At 39.9% G+C, this 14921-nt stretch overlaps 1 protein-coding gene across 1 annotated transcript in view; it reads left to right on the top strand.

Annotated features, from left to right (window-relative positions):
• Positions 1 to 14361, top strand: part of med1 (mediator complex subunit 1) — a 55081-nt gene extending 40720 nt beyond the window's left edge. Inside the window, exons 15-17 of the mRNA XM_043674864.2 lie at positions 2897 to 2992; positions 4072 to 4177; positions 5617 to 14361. Of these exons, the coding sequence (XP_043530799.1) occupies positions 2897 to 2992; positions 4072 to 4177; positions 5617 to 8851 (3437 nt within the window). The 3' untranslated portion in view covers positions 8852 to 14361. The remainder of the gene's footprint in view (positions 1 to 2896; positions 2993 to 4071; positions 4178 to 5616) is intronic.
• The last annotated feature ends 560 nt before the right edge of the window (positions 14362 to 14921 follow it).

Raw genomic sequence — 14921 nt, 5'->3', positions numbered from 1 at the left:
TGTGGCTGTAAGCTTGACACCATCCAGGACAAAGCAACCAGCTTGATTGCCACCAATAAAATCTTCCACTCCCTTCACCCCATATGCTCCGTAACAGCAGTGTGTACTATCTACAACATGCACTGCAGAAATTCGCCGAAGGTTCTTCGACAGCTCCTTCCAAATCCACGACCATTTCCAACCAAACGGATGAGAGCAGCAGATATGTGGTAACACCATCACCTGGAAGTTCCCCGCCAAGTCCCTCCCCATCCTGACTGAAACACATCACTGTTCCTCACTATTGCTGGGGCAAAATACTGGAATTCTCTCCTGAAGGGCATTGTGTGTCAACCTACAGTATGTGGATTGCAGCGGTTCAAGAAGGCAGCTCGCCAACACCTTCTCAAGGACATCAAAATCGGGCAGCATTCTGTCCTGCCAGTGATGCCCATGCCGCATGAATTAATAAAAAAAATCTGTAATGTCAGAGGGAATCAGAACGGTATTATTGCATAACATGAAGTTAACATTGCCCCAACATGATTCTCTTTCTGTTTTGCAAATGGCCCATAGCCACTTTGGCATATGCTAACTTTGCAAATTAAAGCTTTTAAATTGGTGGCATGCCAATTTTCCTGAACAGGGAGAGCCTAGCGTAAGTGTTGCATATTTGTAGAAATCACTCCTTGCCTCTGTAGCAGGCTGCAATTTATTGAAGGAAGGATTTTAAATGTATGAGAGTCTCAAAAAAAAAAGTTATGGAATTCAATTTTTAATCGAATGATTAGTCAAATCCATCTATTACCAGGTTGTTATGATGTTTCCCTTATCTGTAGTATCCAAAGGACTCCATAGGAAGGTGAAGGGCTGTAAATTTAAATTGTTCTGGGTTCCCCAGGACAGTAAACTGCTGTGAGATTGTTACTCATATTGGTGTGATTTGGTGAGATTCCATGATTTAGAAGGAGTGAATCACAACCAAGGTTTTTGTCAGTGATGCCACTGGAATGGGCACACTAACAATAAATTAGACAATGTTAAGAAAACCAGCTGCTATTCTGTGCATCTTGAATAATATTTTAGATGGATACAGTTCTTTCAACTAATCTCACTAAACTGTAATAATCTTTAGTGAAAGGTAAGCATAAAGCCTTCATGATCTTCCCAGACCAGAGGGCTGCTGTCTCATTGGGGAGAAATTCCTGATGGTGGTTTAACCTGAGGGTCACCATGCCTCAAGCAAGGAGAGAGATTGAGAAGGAGAACCATTCACCAAAACCTGAATGGGTGCGCGAATTGAACCCAGTCTGTTGGCATCATTCTGCATTGCAAACCAGCTATCCGTCCAACTGAGCTAGCTGATTTCTAAACCAATCACATTTTTAGTATCTGTAAAAGACACCTCACGAAGTTAAATATATAGTGCTTGCTGAAAATGCCAAAATAGTTGACTGCTTGAGGTTGACCTGCCCTGTGAATGTATGGCCAGTGTCCTATGTGTGACAGACTGGTGCTATTCCTTAACTTTTTCATGATATGGCGCTGCAGCACTTATGTTCTTGCAAGTGTATCATCATTGTGCCACCTTGCTCTGCTGTTGTCAATAATCTTAGCTGCCAACAAATGCTAGTGATGCTCACATCTGCAAATGATTAATAAATTTAAGGAAAGTGCCTTCCAATATACTGCATTCAAGATGCCAAGTGTTTTAAGGAGGTTTGTCATTATCAATTTTCTTTCATGCCTCAGTGATTAATGCTAGAAAGCAATTTGAGCACAAATTTGAATATAATATTGAAAAGCCATTTAACAATGCCATTGCTATGGTGCTGTTTCCCTGGGCCCATTCCAAATAGGTGAGTGACCACTCTGTATAAGCTGGCAGAAATCAGTCCATTAATATTTTAACAAAAATGTGGCTCATTTCCAGCCAGGCCACTTCAGGTCAGTCTGAGATCCTGCCAGAAAACTGAGTTCACTTATCCAGCTTAATCAGGTTTTCCACTCGCTGTTCCCTCTTTTGCTACAGACAGTCTACCTTTCCAGAGACCCTTTCAGGTTGTGTAATTTATTGTTAAGGATATATACTAACATTGTGCTCAGATGGCATCTATCAAAGGCTCAAATTCTTGATTTTTTTTCTCTAAATTGTTATCAACCAGTAGGTGGCATAATGTGGGCACAATAGTGGTTCATCTCCGTTTGCCCTGAAGAAATGGCTGACCTTGTTCCTGAATTGCTGGGTAATTGTTAATACAGCCCAAAGGGTTCAATTAAAAATCAATTACCCTGTGAGACAGCAATCAGGTATTAGCCAGCAACTTGCATAGGCTGAAGGACATGTGTGAACTAGTTGTGCTTTTATAACAATCTGGCTGCTATCGTGATCATTGTTCTGGTACTTGCTAACAATTATTCAATTTGTTGAAGTCAATCTCGTAACTTGCCATGGTGCGATTTGAAGTCATTGTGTTTGGGGCTGATTGATATCAAAATAAGTAAGAAAAAATTTGTTTAGGGCATAGTTGGAATACTGTATGCAATTCACTATATAGTGAATGTTTAAGTCATAAAGTTACTAGAATTAGAGATGTTAGCTATGAAAGTTTTGAAAGCTTAAGGTTTGTTTTATAGAACGGAGATGGGGGAGCGTTTCTTTCAGCATTCATCCCCAAAGAATTCCATAATTCGAAAAACTCCTATTAGCTAATGGTGACTATGAACTGGGTGATACATCCCACGTTAATTTTTTAGCAACAGAAAGAAGAAAATATCTTGTTGAATCAGTGAAGAAAGATAACACCTATCTTCCAATCATTAAACAGAGTAGTTGTAAAATGTATCATCTTAGAGCGAAGTTTATTCCTTTCCTGTACAGTTTTCTTGTCATTTTGTGTTAAACCTTTAATTACAGATTTACCTGGACGTTTGCAATTTGAGGTGTGTCCACTGACTGATACCAGCTTCAGCCTGTCTTTCCAGCACCCAGTCAATGACTCCCTTGTCTGTGGTATGTTGCCTTACTGATTCATATCTTTTGAGTAGTTTGTGTTCATATGTAACGCCCTGTATTGTAATGTTTTCAATGCTTGAACAGAGTTCTGAAGCATCGTTTTTTGTAACTGATCATAAAATGAACAGAGACAAGAGCAACACGAGAACTCAGTTTCTCCAGTGTGTTTTTTTTCTCTGAATTTGCCTCTAATTGGTGCTGAGCTACAGATTGTACAGGCAATATACTCCAGTATCTTGTCCAAATAATCATCTTTCATGTATAAGCCTAACCGAGGTGCAGTCTTTTGTTCACTTATGGTGGGTATCATGGCTGAACCCACGAAGCACAGGTTAACTATTCAGCGTGAGATCTTACTGTTCAGTTCACACTGTTCAGTGCACTTAAAATGTAACATTGGCTAGCCCTTTAGTTCCATGGAATCTGATGGCACATTGGTGGACCGTGCAACTGATGTGCCTGTGCCTGCTCTTTAAAATAGGAATTCAACTGATTTCTGTTCCTGCTTTTCCCTGTGGCCTTGCAAATTTCTCCCCCTCAAGCATTTATCAAGCCCCTTTCGAATGTTATTAGTTAATCTGCTTCCACCATATTTTCAGGAATGTATTCAAGATCATAACTTACAGTGTGACTTCTTTCTGACATTGCTTGAGAAAAGAGTGCTGATTGTTTGATTGACAAGTCGAGTTGCAGGAAAAAATGAACATGTGCAGGCATTGTATCTTTGTCGAATTCAACCAATGTGCGAGGACCAGGAGCTCACTGGCACAAAATTCATGGCAATACCTTGACTAATCAGCTGGTTTGGCAACCACAAAGAACCGTTTCTTGGTGCAGCATAAAATGTTACTCCCTTTGAATTTTGGGTTTTTTGCATCAGTCCTAATGAGTATAAAATGAAAAGCTTCAATGCTGTTCCTTTTTTTTCAGCAACACCCAACATCTAGTTCAATTATTTCTAAATATCACTTCTGTTCTAAACAATCAATGTAAACCCTCAAAGAGTAATCAGTGCTTAGTTGTGTTTCCTGGTGTAGCTCCTCCGTTTTAGTTTTCATTGCTGTTTATTTTACTAGTTGTGATGGATGTACTGGACTCAAGACAAGTGAGCTGTAAGCTCTATAAAGGACTCTCCGATGCCCTCATCTGTACTGATGACTTCATTACCAGAGTTGTACAGCGGTAAGGGTCTTCTCTATATTGAATACACTCCAGAAAAAGGAGGATTCAGGGCAGAATGTACTGATTTGCAGATACTGATTTACTCAAATTCCATCTTTATTAGCATTCTTACGTTTGTACCAGAGTTTCGATGATCACATTCTCCAGCAGTCTCGTTGGATGAGTCACTCCTTGGTTTCATACTAGCGCTTAGAGAACAGAGGATCACAGGTTTGATTTTAAATTAGCATCCTGGTCTCGAGAGGAAGATTTAGCCAAGATGTTCAACCCCAATCACTTTCCTGTTATTTCTGCAGAAAAATTCACTCAGTTGGACATTAGGTGAGAAAAGATTTTAGGGCAGGTTATGGTACCATTCGTAGCTGAGTAACCTGTTCATACTGATTAATCTCTCAGTTGGGATCTGACCACTTGTGGAGTTGCCAGTGAATATCTAACAATGTCCTGTCACGTTATTACCTTCTACAAAGGACGGAGAAAATCACTAGAAATAAGTAGCAACCTGTTTCAATAACACAAAAGCTCCAGGTACATTGCCTCAAAACTGGAAACCTCGGAACTGAGTCCATGCTGGATTTAAAACCTTGCCTTTTTGGGAGAAGAAAATTAGAACCTTACTTCAGTTAGTAGGAGACACATAAAATTATATGAAAGCTTAAAAAGGGAATGTGCAATAGTGAAAAAATAAAGTTTGGAGAAAATAATAAAATAGGTTAGGCTAAGGGTGTGCTGAATTCAAAGGACTGACATGATAAGACACATCAGGTGGGGTCGAGGGTCACTCAGAACATTGGGAGAAACCAGTAGATGTACCTGATAAATGGACCAATACATCATTTAGTCAAATTATTTTATGCATTTCCTAATTAAAATTGATGCGTGGCAGCTTATTGTGTATGGTTTACAGGCCACTCCAGTTTTTGTATAGCCAGATTTGAGACATTCAACTTGTATTGCTTAGATTTTAGTCGGTCTTGTAGTAGTTATCATTTTTTAAAATGGCAGCTTTTTGGATGTTAAGGGTTGAGAAGAGATCAATATGGAGTGCTACTTTAAGGCTACAAATGTGGGACAAAGAAGCGAAAAGCATAGTAATTGTTGTCAGATTGTGTTTGTACATGGAGTCATATGTAGAATTGCTTTCATTCATGTGGGAACATACTGACATGGCAGTGGAGATAAAAAACTTGGAATTAGTTGAGTGCTGCAACACCTCCCCTTTTTTATGGGCTTGAATAGGTTTTTCTCCTTTGTTATATAAAGTGTATTTTAGAATGGATATGATGTTCATTTGTTCATATTTGTTAACATTTCTAATAAAGAAGCTACACACGAGGATGCTTTTCATTTTACTGATTTCACTTTGAGATCAAGCTGATCAGTTCAGTTTCATAGACGTAAACTTGGGTGATATTACTGAAATCACATGTGTTTTACAGATGTATGTCCATCCCAGTGACGATGCGAGCAATCCGTCGAAAGGCTGAGACCATCCAAGCAGACACTCCAGCCTTACCCCTCATTGCGGAGACAGTCGAGGACATGCTGAAAAGGAATCCACCACCAGCCACCAGTCCTGGCTACAGTACACAACTGGGCAATAACCCAGGTAGTGGCACCACGACTCCAACAAGCACCTTTCCTGGGCCCATTACCAACATCTTCAATTTAGGAAACATGGGAGTGAAAGAAAGGCATGAGTCAGGGCATGTGGAGGATTCTTTTAAAGTAAATCAGAACCCCATTCTGACTAGTTTACTGCAAATTACAGGGAGTGTTGGTTCATCCATTGGTTCAAGTCCTACGCCACCAGGCCATACGCCACCACCAGTATCTTCCCCTGCAAGTAATACCAAAAATCACCCCATGCTCATGAACTTACTTAAGGACAACCCAAGTCAGGATTTCTCTACACTGTATAATAGTAGTCCTTTGGAGAGGCAGAATTCTTCATCAAGCTCTCCTAGAATTGATGTGGCTTCAGGCAGCACCAAACAGAAAAAAAAGAGGACAAGGTCACAGACAGATAAGCCCAAGCAGCAACAGACTGAGGAGGACTTTCAGAGAGAGCTCATCTCCATGGACTTTGATGCTCCAAACAGTGTCTTTGATGTAAACTTGGCAGGAGATTCTTTGGACACTCCGCACATCACCCCTGCCCCCAGTCAATGTAACACACCACCTACTACCTATCCTCCCACGGTTGTGCATTCTCAGCAATCCAGTATGCCGAGAATGGTGCGCCTACCCAGCACAGACAGCATTGGAGCAGATGTCACTGAGATTCTGTCTGACATAGCAGAACAGACTGCGAAACTGGCCAGCACAGGGGACAATTGCCAGTCCATTGGGACACCAGTCCGTGATTCTTCGAGCTCTTCTCATTCTGCTGTAAATAGTACATTTGATGCAGATGTTTTTCAAGGTGAAAGCAATGAGAACACTTACACCGATCCTGCAGATTTAATAGCAGATGCTACTGCTACTCCAACCAGTGACTCTTCAAACCAGTTTTTTCCCGATGGAGTAGATTTTTTATTAGATAATCAAAGTGGGAACAATTTTGTGAGTGGCTACTTTGATGAGAGCAGCCAGGGTGGAGATGGCGAGGACACAAAGAGTTTTCCGTCACAAGCACTTGACTCGATTAATGTGCATGCAATGAGTAGTGATGCTGGAGATCGCTCCAAAGGAAGTAGCCATACGGACATGGTGGATTTCAGTATGTTTACAAGTGGCAGCAAGTCATTAGGGCCATCCGATGGGATGGAACACAGTGGGAATCAGAGCCCTTTGTTGAGCACTGTGGAAGTAGGAAAAATGGATAAATCTCAAAAGCAGCGATCTGCTAAGGAGGGAAATGGTAGCAGCAACAGCAGTTTATCAGGGATGGGTACGGATGGAAAGCCTGGGAAACGCACCAGGACACCATCAAATGAAGGGAAAAGCAAAGAAAAGCCTCCAAAACGCAAGAAAACTGACTCCGAAAGTAAATCTCCCTCTCATAGTGTATCAAGTCGTCCTTTCACTCCGCCAGCTAGCACCACTGGCTCTAAGTCACCTGGAAGCTCCAGCCGGTCACAGACACCACCTAGTGGGGCCACCCCTCCAATTCCAAAAATTACAATTCAGATTCGCAAAGAGATGGTTGGCAAATCGTCCTCACATAGTCAGTTTGGGTCAGGCTCTTCATCCAGCAGTAAAAGTCACCACTCGCATTCCTCAACTTCCTCTTCCTCCAGCAAAGTGAAAAGCAACAAATCGGAAGGCTCTTCCAGCTCGAAAATGAGCAGCAGTCTTTATCCAGGCCAAAGCAGTACCAGCTCAAGCCAGTCTAAGAGTTCTTCTCAGTCCATGGGAAAACCCAGCTCTTCTCCAGTCACCAAGCATGGGTTAAGCAGTAGTAATAGTTTGAGTTCCAGCAACAGTGGTAGTAATAAAATGAAACCGCAAGTTAAGTCATCATCCTCCTTGGTTAATCCATCTGGAGGAAAACCCAATGTGTCTCCTTCCCATTCGAGACCTTCAGGTAACTCAGACAAACTTTCATCACCATTGAAGCCCATCCCCGGGACCCCGCCTACAAAGGCAAAATCTCCAGTAAGTTCTGTCTCGGGGAGTTCTCACATGTCAGGTTCTAGTTCCAGTTCAAGCATGAAACAGTCTTCTGGTATGGCATCCTCAAGTTCTTTGAACCAGAAGCCTCCAACCTCCTCCTCCTCCTCAGCCTCCTCTTCCTCAGCTTCCTCAATGTCCTCATCTCAGAATGCTCATGGAAACTTAATTAAAGGAAAATCTCCAAGTCGAACCAAGAAGCCATCCTTGACTGCAGTGATTGACAAGTTGAAACATGGTGTGGGTGGCATAGGTGGTTCGGGTTCAGAAGACTGTGCAGATGGTCAAGTGAGTACGGCAACAATGTCTTCTACTCATAGCATGCCATCCAAACACAATATGTCCCCTGCAGATTACCAGGGAAAGCGAGAGAAAAGTGACAAAGATGGAAAATCCAAAGTGTCTGTCTCAGGCAGTTCAGGTGATGGTGGAAAGAAATCATCTGACTCCAAGAATGGTGGTGGTACTGGTGTGGCAAAAATTATTATTAGCAAGCATGATGGTGGTTCTCCAAGCATTAAGGCCAAAGTTACCTTGCAGAAGCCAAGTGACGGTAGTGGTGATGGTTTGAGACCACAGATATCTGGTGCAAAAAACTATGGTTCACCGTTGTTCAGTGGTTCAACGCCGAAACATGAACGCTGTTCACCAAGTTACAGCAAATCTCCTGCTTACACCCCCCAAGGGGGAGATAGTGGCAGCGAATCAGGATCATCCTTTGCTGAGAAGTCCCACCAGAACAGTCCGAGTTCAGATGACGATGTCCGACCACTCCCTGAGTACAACTTAGAAAAGCATAAAAAGCACAAAAAGGAGAAGAAGAAGGGCAAGGATAAGGATCGTGACAGGGACCGAGACCGCGATAGAGACAGGGAGAAGAAAAAATCTCACTCCAGCATCAAGCCAGAAAGTTGGTCAAAGTCTCCTATTTCAACTGACCAATCCTTAAATATGGCAGGGAACACATCCCTGAACTCTGAAAGGTCGTCTCGCCCTAGCCCAGCATTTTTGTTTGGAGATGATGATGACCTTATGAATGTGGCTCTGATTGGAAACTGAATCAAAGTGCATTGTTTTTAAAGCAAGGCTGTCTATTGTGTGACAATAGTATTTTATTGCTGATTACATGAGATTCTTGACTTTAAGCTAATAACTTGCTGAGAATCTGGCAGATGCCTCAGTGGTGTTAAGCTTGTCATTTTTTAATGTCAGCAACCATTTATCAAACAGTGTATGTGAAATGTAACATATTGTATATTTTTGAGAGATTGGGTTTTGTTAAGTCTTACATGAAAATTATTTTGTCTTCCCTTGCTTATCAGTCTTTTAAGGGGGCAAAATCCACCCAAATATTGGGGTTTTTGTATGGAGACTTCCTGGCCCAAAACAAAAGGTTGGGCCCAAAAAAACTTAGCAATTCTTCACTAATTGCTCCTAATCCCCTCTTTGTGTTTGGTTCCTACATTTTACAGCAGTTTTACTGACTGAAATATACTTTAAAATTGAAAGGAGACTGAGGCCTTGTGTGCTAAGTCTCTCATATTTTTCAAATGACTAAGATGACCATGCGAATACTTTCTCCTTGTCTCCCATGCCACGTACAAAGATTGTATTTAACTATTTGCAAGGCCCAGATTCTTTTATATAAAAACCTAAGATGCTTTTAACATACTTTATTTTTAACTATTTATTAATCTCTTAACTTCAGAATTGTTTCATGTGTTAATTCAAATCATTTTTTAAAACAGTTTCTAAAGCTTCTTGTAATCTATTTTGAAGGCAAAGGTTTTGCATTGCTTTGAATACACAGGCTGTGCTGCAGCCTTTTTTTCAGTTTGGTGAAGAGTAAGAATATATACTATCATTTGTATTAACACTTTGAAGCTGATGATTTAGTTCAGTTGAAAGAATTTTTGTCATTTCTTGGTCATCTGTCAAATTCAGTATGTGGTTTTTGTCTTGTAACTGTTTCCTACTTCCTCCCAGTTTAATGTTGTGAGTTGGGCGGTGTAGGAGTTTGCATGCCTATGCACCGTTAGGTTGAAACAAAAGCTTTTGCTAGTTATCAGAAAACTGAACCAGCCAAACGTTTTAACTGATTTCCCAGATACCTATTACCTTTGACATAACTTTGTATCCATTGAATAACCAGTGAAAGATAAATGTTCTCCCTTTTGTCCTGATGATAGATGGTTAGTTGCTGTCACCAGGAGACCATGCTTAATTACATGCAGACACTGTTCTTAAAAGGAGGGAGAGAATACTGTCTGCTATGCATTGTCTAAAATTCATGGTAATACCTCTTTGTGCTCTCCAGTTCAAAAAAGATCAGAACTAAAACATAACAGTGCTTAATTGGAAAATGTAAGTGCATATTGTCTGATTTCACATTATTGTTGGGGAAGGTTCTTGCTTCCCCCCCCCCCCTCCATTTGATGTACTTTCAGTGGAATTGTGAAGCATCTTTAAAGCATCTATATCACCCATGCAACCAGATCATGACAAGCATAGGCTAGTGTTTAACCCAGCCTTGACCCTGTGCATTAGCTTCAGGGATGGTAAAGCATTAACATTGGGCAGTATTAATATAAAACTGAAACTTTGTTTCACTGTTGTTCTAACACCAGATTTTAGCAAATGCCACAGATATTTCTTATAAGCCAAATATTTAAGAACATGGCCTAACTGGACAAACTGCTGTGCATCTCAAAGCAAATGTTGAAAATTAAACTTGGGGCCTAGAGTAATTAGTGAATTGTTCAGATCTCACCAGTGGTTCAGATGATGGGAAGAGTGTTATCCTTTTGCCCTCCAGTTTTACCAAAGAAATTGCCAAATAAAGACTCATTGGCATTTTGTTCAATTGGTAATGATTTTGTTTGATGATAGCAAATGCATGATCAGTTGCAGTTTATCGATAGTGCAAGGGTGACTGCTGAATGTACTGAACAGCTGTGAAAGCTCTGCCACCAGAATCTAATAGGTTATAATATTCACATTGATGCTGTTTATGCTGTGAGCATGGGTGAAAGACTTGCAATTACTGATGGGATATTTCTTATATGCCCCACTTGATTCCTTTTGTGCGTTGAAGTGAAGGGAAATAAATTGTCAGTGTTTTAATGACCAGACAATGCATATTGCCAGTCTTCCATCCAGGCTCAAAAGTTAAAATTCACCCCATTCTCCTAGAGCAGTTCTTGTCTCTGCCAGTGCAAGACTAACCTCAAGTATTTCCTTTCCTCTTACTATTGGCCTTAGCTCAAAATCTCTTGTCCAGTCTGTACTTTTATATCTTTACTGGTAATCAGCCCTCACCATTCCCTAAGTCCTCAAAGCACTGACTCGTTTTGGGTAATACAAGCACCAGCTGCCCATAAAGGTTGCACCTAAGTAGCTGTATTCTATATGTCATGACAATGAATGCCAGCAGGTTCTTTGAAGGGCATTGTTCCAAAGCCTAGCCCTGTCCTTGCTTAATATCCTGTGTAGTTGCAGTTTCCAAATGGTAGCAGAAGGTGATTGGTAACTGACACCCAGGCCCACGATTCCCTACTTAGGCCATTAGTGTTGGAACAAACCCAGTTACAGCCCTGATGAGGTTTGTGTGCTCAGCAAAGACTGAGAATCCACCCACTTTTTCATTGCTTAAAGCATTTGTGTTTTGTATGGGAAATACCTTAAAGACTGTTTCATTCTGTGGATTGTGGCAGTTTCTTTAATGAAGGTACAAAATTTGATGACTTGAAAACTGAAGTCAGCGTCAGGTACAATTTTAAAATATTAATGAAATTTGACAATTGCATTGACAGTATTAGGAAAACATAATTTAATTCATTATTGAAAAATGTTTGCAAAGTATGAAATTAAGTCCTGTCATTGAATGACAGTTTTTATTAAACTGCAATTTTCAACTATAAGAGCTTTCACTGATATTGTCTTTTCCAGCACTGGGTTATTGGTATTGAGACAGATAAAAGCTACGAATTTTAGCACCATTGTATGTCAGATTGCATTTTGTGCACAGTTCAATGGGTTTGCAAGCTTGCAGAGGTGCCTTGGTTTTTTAATTGCTCTGTGTTTATTCACTGTGGCTAAATTCAGGCATGAAACAGAATTGTAAAAGCAAAACGTTACAGCAGAAAATCAGGCTAAACAGTCCCGTAAGTCTGCCCCAGTTGTCTTCTCCAGGTGTGCCACCTGCTCTAATCTCTTGTTTCATTTGTTCCCTATTCCATGGTTTGTCTCTCATTTTTAAGTATTTATCTAAACACCTTAAAAGGCATTTAGAGATTCTGTTTCATTTATGATCTAAAATGTCAAAATTTCCCACATCTCGAAATAAATTTTTCTTTTATTTTATATTGGGACAGCATGTGGGGAAAGAAAAGTGAAAGTGCACAACTGGTTAGTCGGCAACCAAAAGTGAAAATTATTGAGTATTAAATATGGATTATCTTCAGTCACCCTAAGTGAGAATGGTGCCTCAAATCTGAACCATATTTGTCAAAACGGGCAAATGGAAAAGCAAAAGGGTATTTCTGGATGTATTGTCAGAATTTTGATTTAAGTGAACATACAATTTACATTTTCCCAGTATGATGTTCTGTGTGCCTAACTAGTTGGTGTTCCCAGTTGCCTGAAGAGTAAAGTTGCATCTTTGTGAGCAGTGCAGACCTGAGCAGCCATGTTTCATTCCTTGTCTCTGCTGCATTTTAACCAGTAGTGGCTGTATCTTTGTACCTCCAGACTTTAGAGAGGAGCAAAACAGCTTTAATTTTTCATCACTGTTCAGTGGTGCCTGTGAAAAATGCTGTGCAAAAACATCTGTAATATCCAACATAGTCAAAACTTCGGACCGAGCACCCAGTATAGTCCTAAATAAGGAATGACCACTTTGATGAGGCATCAAATGTGCCCTGGAACTACCCCAAGAAGAGTCGGTGGTGATGATAACAGTAGGAAAAAACTGCTGCCATGAATCAATTTTAAAATTCCTATTGTAGAATTAAAATCACATTTCTCCCTACTTTCTCATTTAGGTAGCCATTTTGAAGTTTTCTAGTGGTTGCTTGAAGTAGTTGGTTGGGTGTGTGTGTATATAAAAATAAAAGTCAAAATGTGAGGCTTTTTTCTTTTAAATTATTTCCAGAAACTTTCAAATATTTGCTTTTTAAAAAAAGTATTTTTATATATATTTTGACATAAGACCTTGTAATTTCTCTTTGTACAGTGATCTCAGTGTGACAATGAAAATGCCCAGTGTTTGACTAAAGCAGATGTAGGTAAAGAAAATGGGTGACCACTTCATATTTCATTGAGAATTGTTTTGCTTTTCCATGCTGCATGTAAGTTGATTTGCAGATTTCTTCCTATTTAACATAAAAGCTAGATTTGTGCCATACACCTTGCAACATGTAAATATTTTTCTGGTGTCTGCATTGAAATAGGTGTTACTTTGCAGAAAAAAATAGAGGTGTTATTGTTCATAAATACTTGGAAAGTAGCAGGAGTACTTATATGTGTTAACATTACATTTGCAGGAATTTGCTCTGTATATTGCAGTGTTGACTGTTTCTGCATTGTAATTTTGATGTTTCCTTAAAAACAAATTGTAGAGAAGCTGGGGATGATTTGGCATATCACATCCTTTCACTTTTAATACCTGGGTTTAAATGCATCCCAGACTATTGGATTCAGAGGCTCTTTAGGACCATCAGTGAAGTGTGTTTAAAATCTCAGAAGGACACAACCCAGACAATGGTGTTTCTATTCAAAGTTTGGGATAAGATTTGTGTTTCTATTCATCACACCGGTATGAGCTGCTTGATGGAGCTACTCAATTAATTCCACACTCTCGCTCTTTCTGCTGAGACTTGATAATTTTTCTGTCAAGTATTTATCTAATTCCCTCTTGAAGCTGCCCCTGTGTCACCTGATTCTCTTGTAAATCACCTTAAATGTTTGTCCTTCAGTTATTAACCTTTCTACCACGAAGAATAGTTTATCCTAATGACTTTAGCAAAAGCTTCCATGGTTTTGAACCACCTCTTTCAAATCTGTTAATCTGTGTGAGAGATGCAAGGTCACCTTGACCAGAAATGCCAACTTTATTTCTCATGGCACGTGTTGCCTGACCACCTGAGTATTTCCAGCATTTCGTGTTTGATTTCAGATTGTCAGCATCTGCGATATTTAGCTTTTTTTCTTAACCTTCTCAACTTAAGAACAGACCCAGCTTCTTTAGTCTCTCCACATAACTGAAGTTCCTCATCTCTTTCTCGTAAACTTCTGCACTCTTTCCAAGGCTTTGGCATCTTCATAATCTGTGGTGTTGATCACAGCATTTGAGTTGAGACGAGCCAGTGTTTTCTAAAGGTTTCAGTGTAACTTTGCTTTTGTATGCTCTGCCTCATTCATAAAGGACCCCATGTGCTTTTCTTAGCAATCTTCTCCATCTACCCTTCACTTTCAAAGACTTGTGTACATATGACCCAGATCTCTCTGTTCATGCATCCTTTATAAAATTGTAAATTCTAAAATGTAAATAAAATTTTAATTACTTGTGACATACATTTGTGTTGTCTTGATTCAGTGTTAATAGTTAGTAGTATATTATACAAGATTACCATGGAAATGTGAGATTTATATTTGACCTTACAGTTGTCTACTGTTGATGAGTTGGAAGGACCACATGTGGAATGATCCAAATTTGTATGAAAACTACGTCTTGTCTAACCCACACCTTCCCAATCCTGGGCACTCTTTATGCTGAGGCCTGTCCTATCACTGAAGTAATTTAGTTGCAGTATAATAACAGTGGGAAAGAAAAGGTATCAATTTGTAAAACAATGAGTTATGCCCAAAGCAGTTCACACATAACAAATTCATTTGAGGTGCAGTCATTGCTATGCAAGCACTTGCAACCATTTTGTGTACAGCAAAGTCTCTGTAAAGGCAATGCAGTGGATAGCCAGTCAGCCCATTTTAATTTGAAAGAAGATAATGTCATTAAAATAATTACATAGATCTTTAGGTCTGGCTGAATCACTGGGTCAAATTATAGGACCTGGTTTTAGTGTTTCTCTTGTTATGAACCAGGACAGATCCCCTCAAAATATTTTAAGAA

Source organism: Chiloscyllium plagiosum, unplaced genomic scaffold (genome assembly GCF_037043375.1).
Source record: "Chiloscyllium plagiosum isolate Xiang-an unplaced genomic scaffold, Cpla_swu_hap1 HiC_scaffold_32, whole genome shotgun sequence".
NCBI classification, from domain to species: domain Eukaryota; kingdom Metazoa; phylum Chordata; class Chondrichthyes; order Orectolobiformes; family Hemiscylliidae; genus Chiloscyllium; species Chiloscyllium plagiosum.
Note: the sequence above shows the minus strand (reverse complement) of the source record. Positions and strands in the feature narration are given on the sequence as shown.